At 42.9% G+C, this 20,840-nt stretch overlaps 1 protein-coding gene across 2 annotated transcripts in view; it reads right to left on the reverse strand.

Annotated features, from left to right (window-relative positions):
- Positions 1-20,840, reverse strand: part of MGAT5B (alpha-1,6-mannosylglycoprotein 6-beta-N-acetylglucosaminyltransferase B) — a 301,884-nt gene that overhangs the window by 120,442 nt on the left and 160,602 nt on the right. For both annotated transcript variants that reach the window (XM_058172876.1, XM_058172875.1), the window contains exons 4-5: positions 18,920-19,032; positions 11,310-11,383 (exon numbers count right to left, since the gene is read on the reverse strand). In XM_058172876.1, the coding sequence (XP_058028859.1) occupies positions 11,310-11,383; positions 18,920-19,032 (187 nt within the window). The remainder of the gene's footprint in view (positions 1-11,309; positions 11,384-18,919; positions 19,033-20,840) is intronic.

Genomic DNA, 20,840 nt, shown 5'->3' on the forward strand with positions numbered 1-20,840 from the left:
ATCACCTGCAAAGTAATGGAATCAATCATCAACCAATCCATTACCCTCCACCTAGAAACAAATAACCTACTCTCTAATAAACAATTTGGTTTCAGAAAAAAAAAATTCTCTTGTGATCTACAACTTCTACGCTGCAAAAACATATAGACTACAAATCTTGACCAGGGCAAAGCAATAGACGCAATTTACATACATAGTCTGCAGTTGTGCAAAATCAATTATCTTGAAGGGAAGTCAGGGGACTGCAGTAACTTGAAACCGGTAACTGAGGCAGAATAGGACTCAGCAATGGGACAGCCAAATTCATGCCAAGGTTTACAGCCAACTCAAGGATAAGTGGTTTAGAGCAATAGTATTCAGTAATACAGAAATTCCTATGATTTTGCAAACTTTAAAAAAAGTATATATATAGGATGGTTGGATGAGATCCACAGTTGTGCTCCATTGAGCTATTCTGGTGCTGTGGGAGGTATTGAAATGGTAACTGTTGTTCATAACCCTCGCAGCACCATCTGCTCTCTGCAAAATCATTCCAGATTTGCATGAATAGTATAAAAATCAACTTTCTGCCACTTTGCTCATGTAGGGAACCATCTTCCAGATTCTACTTCTTTATTCAAATAAATTAATAAAATTTATTTATTTAATTTCTACAGCCGCTCATCTGAATCCAATTGACTTTGGGTAGCAAGCAATATCACAATAATTAAAACCATAAAAAAAAAAAAATAGTTACAAATTTCACACGTGTTATAGCCAAGTGAAAAGTTTTCATACTGATTACATAAAAATTAACATTGCAATCAGATAAATTTCAATTTATGCCTCTGGTGGTGCAACAGGCTAATGCAGCCTATTATTAACAGCAACTGCTTGCAATATTGCAGGTTCAAATCCCACCAGGCCCAAGGTTGACTCAGCCTTCCATCCTTTATAAGGTAGGTAAAATGAGGACCCAGATTGTTGGGGGGCAATAAGTTGACTTTGTATATAATATACAAATGGATGAAGACTATTGCTTGACATAGTGTAAGCCGCCCTGAGTCTTCGGAGAAGGGCGGGATATAAATATATAAAAAAAAAAAAAAAATTTCAAAGCTTTATTGTCAGTGCACAACATATGTACAATGAGATTGGTTGAGCTCCCTCAGTGTACCCCACCCAATACAGTACAACTCACAGTGAAGACAGAAAATCCCTAACCCAACAAATCATATTAACAAAATATTCCTATTTTCTCCTATTGCACCAGGACCCCTAACATTTTCAGGACCCCAGGCTCTGGCACATAACCTGGTCTTTGAAGCCTTGAAAAAAAGACTAACAGGGTTAGGGTTATCTAGATCAGGGGTCTCCAACCTTGGCAACTTTAAGACTTGTGGACTTCAACTCCCAGAGTTCCTCAGCCAGCAAAGCTGGCTGAAGAATTCTGGGAGTTGAAGTCCACAAGTCTAAAAGTTGCCAAGGTTAGAGACCCCTGATCTAGACCTCAGGATGCAATAGACTTGAATTTCAATAGAGCAGGAAAAGCCATACAGGTAGTCCTTGATTTGCAACAATCCGTTTAGTAACCATTCAAAGTTACAATAACACTGAAAAGTGAGGACCGTTTTTCACATGAGCGTTGTGGCACCCCCATGGTCACGTTATCAAAATTTGGATGCTTGGCAGCTATTCCATATTTATGACTGTTGCAGTGTCCTGGGGTCATGTGATCATCTTTTGCAACCTTCTGACAAGCAAAGTCAATAGGGAAGCCAGATTCACTTAATACCCATGCAACTAACTTAATTACTGCTGTGATTCACTTAACAACTGTGGCAAGAAAGGTCATAAAACAGGGCAAAATTCACTTAACAGGTGTCTCACTTAACGACAGAAATTTTGGGCTTAATTGTTGTCATAAGTCAAGGACTACCTGTCATATGACTAATTGTTGTCATAAATCAAGTCCTGTACACTTCACAGCTTTGCGTCTAACTCGAGGGAAACTTGAGAGTGATGGGCGTGCTTGAGAGTGGATGAGATTCGCTGATTGCTATTTTGCTTGCTAGAAAAAGGTTACCTCCTCCTCAAAAGGTTTTAATTGTTGTTTTTAACTTGTCATTCAATAAGAGAGCAGATCTTCTCATTGCTCCTAATCAGAATATAATTTTAAATCTTGCATACTCACCTCTACTTTTCCAGAGCAATCGGGGTACTTGGGATCTCTGGGCACTTCACACTGGTCCCGTCGGCCTTCTATGGCTGTGGGAAAGAGGGAGGGAAGTTGGAAGATGATATGAAGTGTGGATTACCTAACAGTATTTCATATCATTGAAGCAGCCAAACCACTCTGTCCTTTGAAACAGCTTGTGTTCCCCCACATCCAACACAGATGGTATGCCAAGTGGAAGGAGGAGGAAGGGAGGAAAAATATGTTTTATTTGCATTTAAATGTATGCAAATTAAATTCATTCATATGGGTAGTAGAATTATTTATTTATTTGCTCTTCTCCAAATATTACTCTGCAGTTTTCCAATTAAAGAAACCTACAGAAATACACCTACACATTTTCAGACTCTGGAACTAGCACAAGACTTTTCCTTTTAGGCAAGATTTTCTCCCTATTGTTAGGAGTCTTGATTGTCCTTCTAAATATATTGAATGCTTCGTTATGAAAAATCCTTCTTTCAGGAGTGAAATAGATGGTTTCCAATCTCTGTTTTTCCCTTCACATTTAAACCAAATAATCATAAATTATGCAAAAGCTCCAATCCCATAAAGCCATAAAGCCCAAATTAATATTGAAGATGATTTAATATAGAATGCAACAAGTCTTAAATGGTGAATTTCCTTTTTTAGATGTTATTTATCTACTCAGTATTATTAAATTGTATATACTGTATCTATAAAATAGACTGGGCTGGCTTTATAAATGCTAAGCTCTTACTAGGATACTTTAGGCTTTTTACTGAAAACACTTCTAATTCCTTTCTTAAAAATATAGCAGATGAAACTATGGGAGCACACAGCAATCTCCAAAATACTTCAGACATGAAAAAAAAAACAAGTCTAATACTAAGTTTTCATTTAATAATAATAATAACAGAGTTGGAAGGGACCTTGGAGGTCTTCTAGTCCAACCCCCTCCCGAGGCAGGAAACCCTACACCACTTCAGTCAAATGGTTATCCAACATCTTCTTAAAAATTTCCAGTGTGGGAGCATTCACAACTTCTGCAAGCAAGTTGTTCCACTGATTAATTGTTCTGACTGTCAGGAAATTTCTCCTTAGTTCTAAGTTGCTTTTCTCCTTGATCAGTTTCCATCCATTGCTTCTTGTTCTACCCTCAGGGGCTTTGGAGAATAGTTTGACTCCCTCTTCTTTTTAATCTGAAAACTATGGAGTACAATCCTGTGGATGGCCATTTGCCTCATCCAAGCTTTTGAATTCTCTTAAAATAAGAAGTTTAAATTCTTCAGTTATGTCATTTTATTTTTATAGCTAATCTAAAATTTGACATAAATAGCAGCTAAATACAACAGTTCTGAATGTGACAAAGTGTTAAATTACCATGCAACTCTCTCTGTATTTGTTAAACCAAATTGAAAAATAAGAGTAAAAGTGAGATGTTTCTTCTAATGAAGTAGTTTGAATTTTCTTATAATTATATCTGACACTACTCTGCAGTTTTCTGTTTAATGATTATTTTTGTAATTTCTGTCTTTTCCTTTTATTATTTATCTATCTATCTATCTATCTATCTATCTATCTATCTATCTATCTATCTATCTATCTATCATCCCTCAGGCCCAACCTTCTGGCTTTTACAAGTTCAGAAATTCATGTAGCACCTTTAAGACAGATTTTAGGGCTAAAGAATATTGAAGTTGTTAAACCTTTTGTTTCAATAGGTTTTGGTTCAGATCTCATAACTAGGTTTGGATAGAGAGACCACATGTGTAATATCCTGTCTACCCAGGTAATTCTATGCTCAATGGGAAGAACTTAATTCACAATATAAAAATCAATGGGACTCACATTGTAATGTATTACTGTAAGTTTTGGCGGGAGTTTTAGGCGGGAAATATCTCGGTTCTGATTGGATGCAGCCTCAGGCTGAAGTGTATATAAGGAGAGGTTTTTCTCCAGAGTTTTGCTGGGTCACACTATATTAAAGAGCTGTTGTCACTAACCTGGTCTCCTGCCTCGTCAATACCCAAACTTAACATTGGCGACGAGGATGGGATCTTGAGGCAGAGCACCAGAACAGAGCTGAACTCACTACGAGAATCAAACCCAGCAAGGTGACGGCCATTGCAGCGATGACCGGCTACACGCCACCCACTCCGTTTGACCCTGCCCAGGAGACATGGGGAATATATATGACCCGTTTGAAAGTTTCCTGGAGGCAAGCGAGCTACAGGAGTCTCCGACAACCGCAAACGGGCTTACTTCATAAGCCACTGTGGGTCAGCAGTCATCGCCGTCGCAGAAGCCCTAGCGGAGCCAACACCGCTACACTCCGTGTCGTGGCAGACCCTTCAGACCCTCCTGAAGAATCACTACGCACCAGCCCGTCCAAATCGTTCGGATGCGAGTTTGGGAGCGCGGGCAACAAGAAGGCGAGTCTATCAGCGACTACATGGCAGCCCTGAGACAAGCCTCCAAGCATTGCAGTACCGCGATCTGGACGAAGAGCTGCTGGAACAACTTATACGGGGGTCAGAGACATCCGTTTGAGGAGACGGTTGCTAGCCAAGAGCAACCTGACATTGTAAGCGCTCTGGACGAAGCCAGAGCCCATGAGATGTCCAACCATGCAGCAGACACCTTACAAAGCGACTCACGCCGATGGCGGGCGCAAAGCGAGCACAGTCCACCACGAAGAAACCTATCGTGAGTCAACCAGCGAAGAGGAGGAAGAAGTCCACTACACCGGAAAATCGACAAGGAAGACCGGAGGAATGCGGAAGTTGCGGGCGACATCAGCGCCAAAGATGTAAGTTCAGGGCGCCATTTGCGGCGGTGTGAAAGGAAGGGCACCTGGCTCAAGTCTGCCGAGCACCCCAACCTTCCGCCGAAAATTCAAATCGGCCAATCAGGCGGCTCTGAGTCAGAGATGCAAACCCACATTCCGCCGAAATTTCAAACCAGCCAATCAGAGCGAGATCGGCGAGGCGACCAGCGATTGGCCAGGAAAGAAAGAGCGCGAAGTCAAACCGAATGACTGTTACCATAGACCACGCAGCTACCGCATCGAAGAAAAGATCTTCACAAACCCGACAATTGAAGGCGTACCGTGCCGACTGGAAGTAGACACAGGATCAGCTATCACAATCATGTCCTGGGACACTTTTGTGAAAGCCTTGCCGCACATCGCATAAGCGCAAGCTACAGAAACAACGGCTCCGGGTGCAGGATTACCAGGGCAACCGCATCCCTGTTCGAGGACAACGACCGTCGAGGTCAAGTCTGGGACATACGAAAGACCCTGCCCATCACGTTAGTCGAGGAACCTTGCCAAGCTTGCTGGGGCTAGACTGGTTCAGGCGTTGGGAATGGGGTGACTGGCGTCCACGGAGCGGATGCAACCTGCAAACGCCCTACTGGAGGAATTCGCAGGCGTATTCGAGGACCGTTTAGGCAAGTACAAGGGACCCCTATCTCCTTCAATTTAGACCCCCAAATAGCTCCCATTAGGTTAAAGGCAAGGAGGGTTCCTTTTGCACTCAAACCTAAAATCGACAAAGAGTTAGATAAATTAGTCAGCCAGGGGATACTAGTGCCAGTTGACCATGCCAAATGGGAGGCGCCAATCGTCACCCTATAAAACCAGACGGGTCCATAAGAATTTGCGCTGATTACAAGGCTACCTTGAACAAAGCATTGCAAAAGCGCCTACCCAGTTCCAGTAGTGCAACACTTATTGCACTCACTAGGACACGGACAAGTTTTCGCCAAATTAGACTTGGCACAAGCGTACCAACAGCTACCCGTAGATGCTAGCACAGCTGAGGCCCAGACCATTGTAACGCAGGTGCCTTTAAGTGCACCGGTTACAGTTCGGGTGAGTGTGGCCCGGCTATTCAAAATTTGATGGGCGGCTCCTACAAGGGTTACCGAGTCGTACCCTACTTCGATGATGTGTTGGTATCAGGGGAAGATTTAAGAGAACTGGGGAAGCGATTAAGGAAAGTTTTGGCCATTTTTAGGTCGGCAGGATTAAAAGTCAAAGCAAGCAAGTGTCAGATAGGGGTCGAATCTGTTGAATTTTGGGCTATAGAATAGACAAAAGGATTCACCCACTGAGAGCAAAGTCAAGGCGATAAAGAGAGCCCCAGCACCCAAAAACAAGACAGAACTCCAGGCTTTCCTGGGTCTGGTAAACTTTACGCCGTGTTTTTAAAAGACAAGGCAACCGTTGCTGAACCGCTGCATAAATTGCTTGGAAAAACACTGTTTGGTCGTGGGGAAGTCAGAGAATAGGGCATTTGAGGCAGTAAAAGTTTGCTATCAAGCGATAGCCTGTTAATACAATACAACAACAGACTGCCGTTAGTATTGGTTTGTGATCGTCCCCTATGGAGTAGGAGCGGTACTTAGCCACAGACTCCCAAAGCGGCACTGAAGCCCCTATAGCGTTCTATTCACGAGCGATGTCCCGGCTGAGAGGAATTACAGCCAGCTAGATAGGGAGGCTCTACAATAGTGTCAGGGTGAAAAATTTCACGAATCGTTTTGGGCGAGATTTGAAATTGTTACTGATCACAGACCGCTATTGGGGTTACTGGCTGGCGACCGCCCAACGCCAGTAGCACTCTCACCTAGACTGACCAGATGGACTATTTTTTGACCGCATACTCCTACAAGCTGCAGCATCGGCCTGGAAAGGAGCTGGGGCATGCGGACGCATTGAGCAGATGCCCATTGCCAGGAAATCGAGGACCCCACCCGGGCACACCCGTTCTACTAATTGACTCTTTGGACTCGGGGCCAGTCACATCGCAGGAAGTGGCTCGGGCCTCCTACCGGGACGTTGTTTTAAGAACTGTAATCAGTTGGGTTCAAAGGGATGGCCCGCTCGCGGGCGAGCGTTTCAAGGAATTTGTAAAGAAAAAGGGAATTGTCTGTGCAAGGGGTGCCTGCTCTGGGGGATAGGGTGGTAGTTCCAGAGAAGCTGAGAAAAAGTCCTGGAACTCCTGCATGAGGTCACCCAGGAATTGTAAGGATGAAGGGTTTGGCTAGGAGCTATGTCTGGTGGCCCCTAATGGACAGGAAATCAGTGACAGGGTTGGCCGATGCCAAGTATGTCAGGAATCAGACCACTACCACCCACGGCCCCAGTTTTGGAGTGGGAGAAACCCCAAGGCCCTTGGTCCCGCATACACATTGATTTTGCGGCCCTTCCACGGCCAAACATTTCTAATTGTGGTGGATGCATTCTCCAAATGGCTGGAGATCATCCTAATGAAATCCACAACGCGGAGCTGTCATCTCAGCACTAAAACACCTTTTCGCCACGCACTGCGGACACCCTCGTGTCCGATAACGCCCACAGTTCACCGCAGCATTATTTGAAGGGTACCTGGCTGAAGAGGGCATCCGACATGCCCTCTCAGCGCCGTTCCACCCTGCGTCGAACGGCCTTGCTGAACGTTTTGTCCGGAGTGCGAAAGAAGCGCTATCACGAAGCGGCCCCGGCGATTGGCAGGCACAAATCGGCGCAATCCTAACCGTCAACACAGGACCCCCTGTGTGGCCACCGGCCGCAGCCCAGCCGAGCTATTAATGGGGCGGAAGCTACGGTGCCCGCTAGACCGGCTACACCCGAACTACGTACAGGACGGGTTCAAAACAAAACCAGATAGAATCCGAGAGTTAAACATAGGAGACTCGTGTGGGCACATAATTACAGCGACGGCCCTAACTGGAAGAGGGGATAGTCATAGACAAACGGGCCCCAAATCTTATCTAGTGGAACTAGACGATGGCAGAATCTGGGCGCCACATAGATCAATTAAGAAACAGATTGAGCGATAAGGCAGAATTAGGCGAGAACAGCCCTGACTATGATTTAATTAACCCCACAGCTGACGGCGCCAAGAACAAACAGAAAGCGTAAGCAAAGAACCAAACAGAGACTTATCTGAGTCAGGCGAGGTCCAGCGACACCCTCCGGTCCCTCTAGAGGACAGCAGGTCCGAGCCGGGGGATAATCCAGGGCCGGATGGCCGGGAGGAGGAGCTCAGAGGAACGAAAAGTCCCTCCGGCAAGCTCGACTCAACTCCAGAAAGTGAACTGCGCAGGTCCGGGAGAGTCAGGAGACGCCCCACGTACCTGCAGGACTACGTAGAGAAGTAATATGCAAATATTGGCAAAGTGCCTTCTGGGAGGGAAGGAGTGTAATGTATTACTGTAAGTTTTGGCGGGAGTTTTAGGCGGGAAATATCTCGGTTCTGATTGGATGCAGCCTCAGGCTGAAGTGTATATAAGGAGAGGTTTTTCTCCAGAGTTTTGCTGGGTCACACTATATTAAAGAGCTGTTGTCACTAACCTGGTCTCCTGCCTCGTCAATACCCAAACTTAACACACATGATGTGTTCCACCTTGAAAGGTGCAATCCCCTGAATGAAGCAATCTGCTTCCTTTCATTGTCCTTAACTTGCATTAAGCTTAACAGGGCAGCAGAAAGAATATTTAAAAACAAAACTGCACTACCATTTTTAACTGCAGTGAAGCCTAAATGGAGGTTTAGCCAGTCTCATGGCTTCTTTTAATTTGGCTTCTTAAGCAATGCACAGCAGATTAATAGCTGGTCCAAATTTCATTTTTAGCAATTTGTCATCCTTTGAGGTTGTGTCTACTGGACCCTACATTTCTAACGGCATCTTTAAAAACCTTTCAACATGTGCAAATGACAGCACAGATTTATGGTAATAACTAATTAACTTACAGGCCATCAATGAGACAAATAATTAGAGGCACAGAAATCTTCTAGACCAGATAAAATGTAAACAAATTCTATTTCCTTGAGATATGCGCCAATGTGCTATACATAACTGGATGGAGAATTTGTTCATGCTTGTCTTAGTCAGTCTTTCAGCTTTAGCTACAATCATGCTATGATTGCAATTCTTTGACCAAAGGCCACAGCAGGCTCCATAACAGCCGGTTTTTTGGTCCAACATAACCAATTCCACTTTGGCAGTCAAACAGAGAAGGAATCTACCCAAGCTTGACAATTTTGCACTAGGCCAACAACCCTTTCAGGAAGGCAAGCAAAGATGGAGACAGCAAGGAGTAGAGTCGGGAGACTCCAGGGAACAACATCAGTCCCAGCTAGGACATTTATTTATTTATTTATTTATTTATTTATTTATTTATTTTTTTCAAATTTATATACCGCCCTATCTCCCTAAGGACTCAGGGCGGTTCACAGGCAGTTAAAATACATATAAATACAAATTAAAAAACAACAATTAAAAAACTTATTCTATTGCCTAATTTAAAAACAATATAAATAATAAAAAACCCCTTAAAACCAATAACTTTAAAATCTAATCCAGTCCCGCGCAGATGAATAAGTGCGTTTTAAGCTCGCGACGAAAGGTTCGGAGGTCGGAAGTTGGCGAAGTCCTGGGGAGTTCGTTCCAGAGGTGAGCCCCACAGAAGGCCCTTCCCTGGGTGTCGCCAGGCAGCACTGCCTAGCTGGCGGCACCCTGAGGAGTCCCTCTCTGTGGGAGGCGCCTGGTCGGTGAGAGGTATTTGGAAGCAGTAGGCGGTCCCGTAAATAGCCCGGCCCTATGCCATGGGCGCTTTAAAGATTGTCACCAACACCTTGAGCGCACCGGAAGGCCACAGGTAGCCAGTGCAGTCTGCGCAGGATAGGTGTAACACGGGAGCCCGAGGGCTCCCTCTATCACCAGCGCAGCCGCATTCTGGACCAACTGAAGCCTCCGGATGCCCCTCAAGGGAGCCCCATGTGAGAGCATTGCAGTAATCCAGGCGAGGCGTCACGAGGCGTGGTGACCGTGCATAAGGCATCCCGGTCTAGAAAGGCGCAACTGGCGCACCAGGCGAACCTGGTGAAAAGCTCTCCTGGAGCGGCCGTCAAATGGTCTTCAAAAGACAGCCGTTCATCCAGGAGAACGCCCAGATTGCGCACCCTCTCCATCGGGGCCAATGACTCGCCCCAACAGTCAGCCGAGGACTCAGCTGACTGTACCGGGATGCCGGCATCCACAGCCACTCAGTCTTGGAGGATTGAGCTTGAGCCTGTTTCTCCCCATCCAGACCCGTCGGCTTCCAAACACCGGGACAGCACTTGATAGCTTCATTGGGGTGGCCCGGTGTGGAAAAGTACAGCTGGGTGTCATCAGCGTACAGCTGGTACCTCACACGAAGCCACTGATGATCTCACCCAGCGGCTTCATATAGATGTTGAACAGAAGGCGAGAGAATCGACCCTGCGGCACCCACAAGTGAGGCGCCTCGGGGCCGACCTCTGCCCCCTGTCAACACCGTCTGCGACGGTCGGAGAGATAGGAGGAGAACCACCGATAAGCGGTGCCTCCACTCCCAATCCCCCAACCGGCGCAGCAGGATACCATGGTCGATGGTATCGAAAGCCGCTGAGAGGTCTAATAGGACCAGGGCAGAGGAACAACCCCTATCCCTGGCCCTCAGAGATCATCCACCAACGCGACCAAAGCCGTCTCCGTGCTGTAACCGGGCGGAAACCGGACTGGAGCAGGTCTAGATAGACAGTTTCATCCAGGTGCAGAGGAAACTGATATGCCACCATACTCTCTACAACCTTCGCCCGCGAGCGGGTTGGAGACCGGACGATAATTACCTAAGACAGCCGGGTCCAGGGAGGGCTTCTTGAGGAGGGGCCTCACCACCGCCTCTTTCAAGGTGGCTGGAAAGACTCCCTCCAACAAGGAGGCACTCGTAATCGCCTGGAGCCAGCCTCGTGTCACCTCGTGTCACCTCCTGAGTGGCCAGCACCAGCCAGGAGGGGCACGGGTCCAGTAAACACGTGGTGGCATTCAGCCTACCCAACTACCTGTCATATGACTAATTGTTGTCATAAATCAAGTCCTGTACACTTCACAGCTTTGCGTCTAACTCGAGGGAAACTTGAGAGTGATGGGCGTGCTTGAGAGTGGATGAGATTCGCTGATTGCTATTTTGCTTGCTAGAAAAAGGTTACCTCCTCCTCAAAAGGTTTTAATTGTTGTTTTTAACTTGTCATTCAATAAGAGAGCAGATCTTCTCATTGCTCCTAATCAGAATATAATTTTAAATCTTGCATACTCACCTCTACTTTTCCAGAGCAATCGGGGTACTTGGGATCTCTGGGCACTTCACACTGGTCCCGTCGGCCTTCTATGGCTGTGGGAAAGAGGGAGGGAAGTTGGAAGATGATATGAAGTGTGGATTACCTAACAGTATTTCATATCATTGAAGCAGCCAAACCACTCTGTCCTTTGAAACAGCTTGTGTTCCCCCACATCCAACACAGATGGTATGCCAAGTGGAAGGAGGAGGAAGGGAGGAAAAATATGTTTTATTTGCATTTAAATGTATGCAAATTAAATTCATTCATATGGGTAGTAGAATTATTTATTTATTTGCTCTTCTCCAAATATTACTCTGCAGTTTTCCAATTAAAGAAACCTACAGAAATACACCTACACATTTTCAGACTCTGGAACTAGCACAAGACTTTTCCTTTTAGGCAAGATTTTCTCCCTATTGTTAGGAGTCTTGATTGTCCTTCTAAATATATTGAATGCTTCGTTATGAAAAATCCTTCTTTCAGGAGTGAAATAGATGGTTTCCAATCTCTGTTTTTCCCTTCACATTTAAACCAAATAATCATAAATTATGCAAAAGCTCCAATCCCATAAAGCCATAAAGCCCAAATTAATATTGAAGATGATTTAATATAGAATGCAACAAGTCTTAAATGGTGAATTTCCTTTTTTAGATGTTATTTATCTACTCAGTATTATTAAATTGTATATACTGTATCTATAAAATAGACTGGGCTGGCTTTATAAATGCTAAGCTCTTACTAGGATACTTTAGGCTTTTTACTGAAAACACTTCTAATTCCTTTCTTAAAAATATAGCAGATGAAACTATGGGAGCACACAGCAATCTCCAAAATACTTCAGACATGAAAAAAAACAAGTCTAATACTAAGTTTTCATTTAATAATAATAATAACAGAGTTGGAAGGGACCTTGGAGGTCTTCTAATCCAACCCCCTGCCCAGGCAGGAAACCCTACACCATTTCAGACAAATGGCTATCCAATCTCTTCTTAAAAACTTCCAGTGTCGGAGCATTCACAACTTCTGCAAGCAAGTTGTTCCACTGATTAATTGTTCTGACTGTCAGGAAATTTCTCCTTAGTTCTCAGTTGCTTCTCTCCTTGATTAGTTTCCACCCATTGCTTCTTGTTCTACCCTCAGGTGCTTTGGAGAATAGTTTGACTCCCTCTTCTTTTAATCTGAAAACTATGGAGTACAATCCTGTGGATCGCCACTTGCCTCATACAAGCTTTTGAATTCTCTTAAAATAAGACGTTTAACTTCTTCAGTTATGTCATTTCATTATTATAGCTAATCTAAAATTTGACATAAATAGCAGCTAAATACAACAGTTCTGAATGTGACAAAGTGTTAAATTACCATGCAACTCTCTCTGTATTTGTTAAACCAAATTGAAAAATAAGAGTAAAAGTGAGATGTTTCTTCTAATGAAGTAGTTTGAATTTTCTTATAATTATATCTGACACTACTCTGCAGTTTTCTGTTTAATTATTATTTTTGTAATTTCTGTCTTTTCCTTTTATTATCTCTCTCTATTATCTATCTATCTATCTATCTATCTATCTATCTATCTATCTATCTATCTATCTATCTATCTATCTATCTATCTATCTATCTATCATCCCTCAGGCCCAACCTTCTGGCTTTTACAAGTTCAGAAATTCGTGTAGCACCTTTAAGACAGATTTTAGGGCTAAAGAATATTGAAGTTGTTAAACCTTTTGTTTCAATAGGTTTTGGTTCAGATCTCATAACTAGGTTTGGATAGAGAGACCACATGTGTAATATCCTGTCTACCCAGGTAATTCTATGCTCAATGGGAAGAACTTAATTCACAATATAAAAATCAATGGGACTCACATGATGTGTTCCACCTTGAAAGGTGCAATCCCCTGAATGTTTAAAAATCTGCTTCCTTTCATTGTCCTTAACTTGCATTAAGCTTAACAGGGCAGCAGAAAGAATATTTAAAAACAAAACTGCACTACCATTTTTAACTGCAGTGAAGCCTAAATGGAGGTTTAGCCAGTCTCATGGCTTCTTTTAATTTGGCTTCTTAAGCAATGCACAGCAGATTAATAGCTGGTCCAAATTTCATTTTTAGCAATTTGTCATCGTTTGAGGTTGTGTCTACTGGACCCTACATTTCTAACGGCATCTTTAAAAACCTTTCAACATGTGCAAATGACAGCACAGATTTATGGTAATAACTAATTAACTTACAGGCCATCAATGAGACAAATAATTAGAGGCACAGAAATCTTCTAGACCAGATAAAATGTAAACAAATTCTATTTCCTTGAGATATGCGCCAATGTGCTATACATAACTGGATGGAGAATTTGTTCATGCTTGTCTTAGTCAGTCTTTCAGCTTTAGCTACAATCATGCTATGATTGCAATTCTTTGACCAAAGGCCACAGCAGGCTCCATAACAGCCGGTTTTTTGGTCCAACATAACCAATTCCACTTTGGCAGTCAAACAGAGAAGGAATCTACCCAAGCTTGACAATTTTGCACTAGGCCAACAACCCTTTCAGGAAGGCAAGCAGAGATGGAGACAGCAAGGAGTAGAGTCAGGAGACTCCAGGGAACAACATCAGTCCCAGCTAGGACATGGGCTTCCACAGCGCCCCACTGAAGTGAATGCATGATATTAGTTGTGCTACAAGTAATATCATGGAGTACATACTGGAATACCTCTGCCTGTCCCTGTATAGCACATGCTTAGCACTCACTCAGCAAGCTCCACTTTGGCATGATCCATTATTCATATGAAAGAAAGCCAGCAAGGCCTTTATCAACTATTTATAATGTGCTCCATTTGTTTTCATGACTAGTTTTCTGAAACCTATGCAATTATTCATGTCCCTAATGTTAAATAAGGTCATTGCTACTCAGCTTTATTAAGAACCTTATCTGCAGATTAAAGATGGATGTTAAAAACTGATATTAAAACAGCCACCGGCTATAGTTTCTTGGCTTCCTTGCATTCTCTCTTGCCTGGGGAGACATGGGATCCACAGCTATTTGGAGCCACTGGGTGGGCAAATAACACTGAGAGGGAAATTGTCAATATTTAATATTTGAGGGTCACCACACGGTAGCTTGGTTAGACAGGCAGTCATAAAGTGCTGTCGCATCTGCCACATTAATCATCATAATGAAATCCATTGGCAATTTCGAAGATTAAGTCTTTGATTCAGGAAGGCAAAGGCTTCATTTCCAAGTATATATGATATGATAAAGAAAGCTCTTGGGGAAAAAAGCAGAACAGTGTTCAAGGTGTGAGTGAAACTCTGATTTAAACAACATTGACCTTAGGAGTCAATGGACCCTTTGGATTGGAATTAATTTCCTTAAGATACTCTATGCCCCCTTTGCCTTTCTGAAGGGGCAAAAGGTCAAAGGGAAGAGATGGGGTTCAAGTGATGTTTTAAACAAAAAAAAAAGGTAAAAGATCTGAATTGGGGTGGGGGTGAGGTCTGAACACAACAAAAGACACCAGGTACAAAAATCTGGCTCCCATCACATATTCATTTTATAGAGCAACTAAGGCTTTGGTTGAACCATGCACTAGAACAGTGATGGTGAATCTTTTCAGGACCCAAACTGGAACGCATTTGCGTGTGCATATGGGTGTGCTGGAGCACCGGAAATCTGAAGACCAGCTGGCCGGTGTGCATGTGCATCAGCCAGCTGGTCTTCATGCACGCTGGAGCACTGGAAACCCGAAGACCAGCTGGCCGGTGCGCACATGCCTGTTTTTTGGCTGGGTTTTTTTGGCTGTTTTCCGGCATCCGTGAAGACCAGCTGGCCAGTGCACATGCCCACAGAGAGGGCTCTTTGTGCCACTTCTGGCACACCATCACGGTAGTGCCATAGGTTCACTATCGTGGCATTAGAACTTCAAGTTCCCTCTGGAACCCCAACAGGTCCACCTGGTGCTTCAGGCAAACAAATTGCTCTTTTCTCCATGCAACAGGGGTAACCACAGAGAAGTTCATGGCTAATTGGAAGTAATATCTCAATGATAAGGGACTGATGACTACATCTTTATTATACTACATACTATATACAAGAAAAAGACTAACTCCCCACTATGCAGTGAGCCATCAATAATCTGAATCAGATCCATAATTGCTATAAATTCCTGAGTCAGAACATATTCTTGGTCTAAAGAAGGCAAATTAAATTCCTCAAGAGTTGAAAGTCTAGGGTACTCTACCACCAATTTTTGCTTCAGGATCAAATGGCTTAAGTAGAGAAGAAGCCTCACATCAGGGATGCTGGTATCCTTGCAGTGACCTCATCTGATCTCTAAGGCTCAACTTTATAAATAAGGTCCCAGATCCAGCAATGTCTGGAGTTGCACTTCTGGAAGCCCTAGAACATCTTGGATGGCAATGGCAACACCCATCCCACTTCCCCGGGATCATGGCTAATGGCACACCCAAAATCCACATGGGCACAAAATTTGAGGGGCTTCTTATACCTGATACTTAACCAAGCTTTGTAATGCATACCTGGTCAGCCCCATTATCGGTGATTAAATCTTTGAATATTAATGCACTATCAATGAGAACTTGCAAAACTTTCTTTAGGGAGAGAGACACTGGCTGGATTTAGAGAGTACATAATGCTAGGTCATGAATTTTTACCATAGTGTATTGAATAAAGCTCAGTTGATGGGTTCAAACCTAATACTTAACACACACACATACAAAAAAGACATTATGTCTTAATGTGATATAGGAGCTCAGATATAGTCAATGAAGTTGTTGAGGCATCATTGGAAAACTAAAATATGTGGAAAAGCACACTTTTCTCCCTCAAGGCCTCTCCTGAAGGCTGGATTATTTTAGAAGCTGCCAAGATGCTATTCACTGCAGGTGTAGGATGTTGAAAAGTCTATCTGAAAAAAAATCTTTTTATCAGGAAGATATTAAATAAATATTCTTTTTATCAGGAAGATATTAAAGGCCACACAGTAATCCCCAGACAGATTCCAAACTCCTTCCCTGTTAAATTTCTATCTCAATGTTAAGGCCTTTCTCTTTCAGATGACTTTTGGGGATGGAATCAAAGGATGATGCTACCCCTGAGACTGTTGATAGGCAGGATTATAATTAGTGTTCACTATTCTTGCAGCTTTTATATATTGCTTTTACTCTTATTTATTATAACATGAACATGTAAAACACTCAGGATCTTTGGATTGTTGCAGTACAGAAGTTTGGGTAATAAATAATACGTAAACAATAAATAAGCACATAACAGAAAGGCTTCCCTGGATACTGGATTAAACACTAGTTAGTGCCCACGTTTTTGTGGGTAGAGGACCCAAATGCTACAAGCCCCAAGCTTGACAACCCACAGCTTAATACATAAACCTGACAGGATTACTGTGATAATTGCCCCGTTTGATTCCCATGGCAAATTAAGAAAGGCAGAGCAACTGCTGTAGGTGCTGTTGATTAGCTCAGAACGAAAGCCAGCCTAGAAGAAGAGACTATAAGGCATGCGTTATGGAGAGCAGGAACAACAACAACAGAAAGCAAAGCTGATGAGTCTGCATGGGATTTAAGGCACGTATTTTAATGGTTCTGTTGGGGATCATTTTCTTCAGTGGCTCAGTAGGAAACAAACCAAATCACTGTAGCATGATTTCCCCAGGATTATGGCTTTTAGCGTATCCATCCACTAAAAGGAGGTGATACACACAGTGAGGAACGCTGAAGAAAGAAGTAGGACAAAGGTGTCCTCAGGATATGCATCTGTTGCCAAGGGGACGGGCTCCCTCCCTCCTTCCCCTCCCTTCCACCGTGTTCCTGCTGCTGACTTAGGAGATGGCTTGGCAGTTCTAACAGTGAGGATTACAGCTCATGATGTTTGACATTCCACCTATCAATGGCTTTGCAGTTAGTAACTCTTCCATCCCCATCAGAGTCAAATGAGGCCAATGTTAACAGGGTCTCCTCTCCTTTCCCCCATGTGCACAAAAGCTGCCAAACAGAACTGAATGTGCAAACGTCCATGGTGTAATTTCCACAGTTTGAAACCATGTGGAAGAAAGATTTGATTATGAATGTTCTTTTCACTAATTTTCCACATTCCATTTTTCAAGTCTAGAATTAAAATATGCCTACAACAACTTTGCTGTAACTTATGTTTCCATTCATTCTTAGCCTAGATTGCCAGATTTAAGATGGGTTAGTGCTTGTGATCTGTACAGAATCCAAACATGAAAGATGTTAACTCTTCGTTACACAGATAGTCATGGGATGGCCAGGATCTTAAGCCTAATGTGAAATGTAAAGCACAAATAGCTTATAAATCATAACAATCAGAAAGACATGAACTCCATTAGGAAACAGAATGAGCAAACAGATAATTGGCTGATAATCCCTGCATGGATATCTATGGAGATTCTCAGTCATCCAGGTCATGGTTGTCCCAAAGATGCTTTTTCAAAAGGCAACTGGATTTTGTTTTTCCTTGAAGATGTTTTGCTTCTCATGCAAGAAGCTTTTTCAGTTCAGTTCAGAACGGAAGAAGTTTTTTGGATAAGAAACAAAATGTCTTCAAGGAAAAACAAAATCCAGTTGCCTTTTGAAAAAGCCCCTGTGGGACTCTGTATGGATATAGGAGGAAAGTAGAGGTATGTTATATGGACCAGAAAAGAATAGAGGATCTAAGTATTTCCTTCCACAAAAGGCCAAATTGCTTTCTTCTTATGTAACTCCACAGTGTGGAGAAAGATTCACTGATGGCTTAGCCGGCTGAGTGGGTACTTAGAAAGTAGATTTGGTTTGGTTTGGTTTAACTTTATATGCAATTTGTCTAAAAGGTTATAAAAAGGTACAGATCTGCGTATTTGTACATGCTAATTACTATCTAAAGATGTAGGCATAAATACCCTAACTGAGTAGAAACAGAAGACATATCATCACAGTTGGAAAAACTGTGACAGGTCTGTTTGCTGTTGATAGGCATTCTCAAGCCATCATTTTCCTTTCTACCTTTAACCAGAGAGTTTTTCACATAAAGTCTTCTCAATGATTGCACTCACATTCTTTTGTTCTACTGTACATCTAATCCACTATAGTACGTAGTACAAGACATGACAGATTTCCTCCATGTCAGACTATTGCACCTTAATGCAATAGGGCCGTGGTGGCTCAGGCTGTAAGATTGCCTGTTATTAAAACACAGCTGCTTGCAATTACTGCAGGTTCAAGCCCCACCAGGCCCAAGGTTGACTCAGCCTTCCATCCTTTATAAGGTAGGTAAAATGAGGACCCAGATTGTTGAGGGGGGCAATAAGTTGACTTTGTAAATATACAAATAGAATGAGACTATTGCCTTACACACTGTAAGCCGCCCTGAGTCTTCGGAGAAGGGCAGGATATAAATGTAAATAAATTAAAAAAAAACCTGAGTTTGGGCGTGGGGGGAATAAAAGGTACCTTGGATCTACACAGAAGCACTATAGCATGAGGGACTCAGATTCAGTTCATTCAGTGTACTGCATAGAAACAAAGATACTGGCTCCAGACTATTCTTTTCACACCTGAAGGTGCTCTTACATTTTCCATTTAGGAGACTGTTGCGAAGAATCTGATCCACCTTCATTGCGATGTCTGAGACATTCTGAGCAATTGCTTGAATCCTCTCCATCAGACCAGCTGCTGGATGGAACCTAGGAAAAGAAAAAATATATAATCCATTTTTGGTGGGCATCTCAGCTTGTCAGAAAGAATGGTGAAGGTATTCTGCTCCTGAAGCAATAGTTCTTCAAAGAAAAGCCAACTACCAGAAAAGAACAACTTTGACAACTAGAAAGATGTTGGACCCAAAAGTGATAGATCTAAATTTGCTACCTATAGGGAGAGTCTTATTTTTTGGAGGACAGCAGGACCAGTGGCCAGTTTCTTTGTAGCCTTGACCTCATCTTCTCCAAATGTTCTTTTTTTTCTCCTTTGACCTATCTTATTTCTGAATTGCTTTCTCCCACACCCCACTTGAATGTCATTTTCAGATGGCTTCACTTCTTTTAAAAAAAATATACACTAAAGTTACTTCAAGCATAGATCTAAGAAAAAGTAAAATTCAGAACTATGTACCTACAAATACATAAGTTCTCTGGTACACTTGTCAGGCAGGTATGACCATATTGACTGTGTAGCCAATAAACTCATAGAAGCACAAATGATTTGGCTTCTATGTAACGTGAAACTCACTTGCCACCCCAAAGAGGGATAAGCATATCAGCTGTTTCAGAATGGGCCATATTCCAATGGCAAGTTAAGCCAGAATGCTGTTCACAATTTGTTCACATTGAAGCTTCATGGAGATAAGCACATTTCAATGCCTTGTTGCCAGTTTGTTTTAGGCTCACTGAGTTTATAATATGTCCCCTTTATTAATTCAAAGTAACTTTTGTATCCCACTCTTTGGTCACAGACACAGCAACATTTCAATGTAACATCTGGTTTATATCTTTGGACCAGATCTATAAACAATTGTTGCTAATTACATACCATCCTTCATTTTAATGAAAAGGAAACACAAACTATTAACTGACTACTGCAAGCAATGGTTTTGCATTAAATCTGGTGGCCTCAAGCTTGTATTAATTTCATTACACATTGTATTTCCAATTTGCATATTAGAGGTATCTATTGCTGCCTCACACATTGTTTGGTCTCTTCAGTTTGATTTAAAAATAAATCTTTTTTCATCTATAGAGAACATCCACCAACCCTTGCTCACTTTCTTTTATTTGCAGCAAGTATTTTTTTAAAGTTCACCACATAACAGTTTACATCCATTTCTACATAACTCTTTAAATCCATTTCTTCACTGGCAGAACATCCACAGGGGGAGTAAAAAGATGCCAAGAAGATGGCTGATACCATTGTCACATGGTCTTGATTGCCATCTTGATGTTTCCAATATGCACAAATGCACACTCACACCCAGCCACAACCACACCCATATACACCCTCTGGTAGGTGCTATGCTTTCTCCAGAAGAATGCATGTTTTCTTTGTATTTGCAGAGCAGTGAAGTAAGATTCCTGTTCTTCGTTTCAGGGCACTTCTAATATTAGATTACATGTTCCACTGGTCTCAGTAAAGATAATGGTTTATGTAGCTTAACAATGATGTTACAATTGTCATAGATCCAACAATATTTCCCATGGAATTTCACATGAATCTCAAAACAGCATGAACTGGCTGTTTTGATCTGAAATAGATGTCTGCATCTCAGCAAGGTGGCTTCAGGGGTGAGGAACTGTTGTGTCTTGCCCGCCCTCAGAGCAGCCGGGGCCTTCTTACCTGCTCCCGAACACTGAGGAATGTATGCCTCCTGGCCCAAGTCCTGGCTCCATGCCCACACAAACTGCAGAAGAAGGAGCATCTCCCTGCCCCAGCCCTGACTCCATGCCCAGGCAAACGGAGCAGCTAGACCCCTCCCCCTCCTCCACAGCAGGTGAGCCTGAGG

The sequence above is a fragment of the Ahaetulla prasina genome, chromosome 2 (genome assembly GCF_028640845.1).
Source record: "Ahaetulla prasina isolate Xishuangbanna chromosome 2, ASM2864084v1, whole genome shotgun sequence".
Taxonomy (NCBI): domain Eukaryota; kingdom Metazoa; phylum Chordata; class Lepidosauria; order Squamata; family Colubridae; genus Ahaetulla; species Ahaetulla prasina.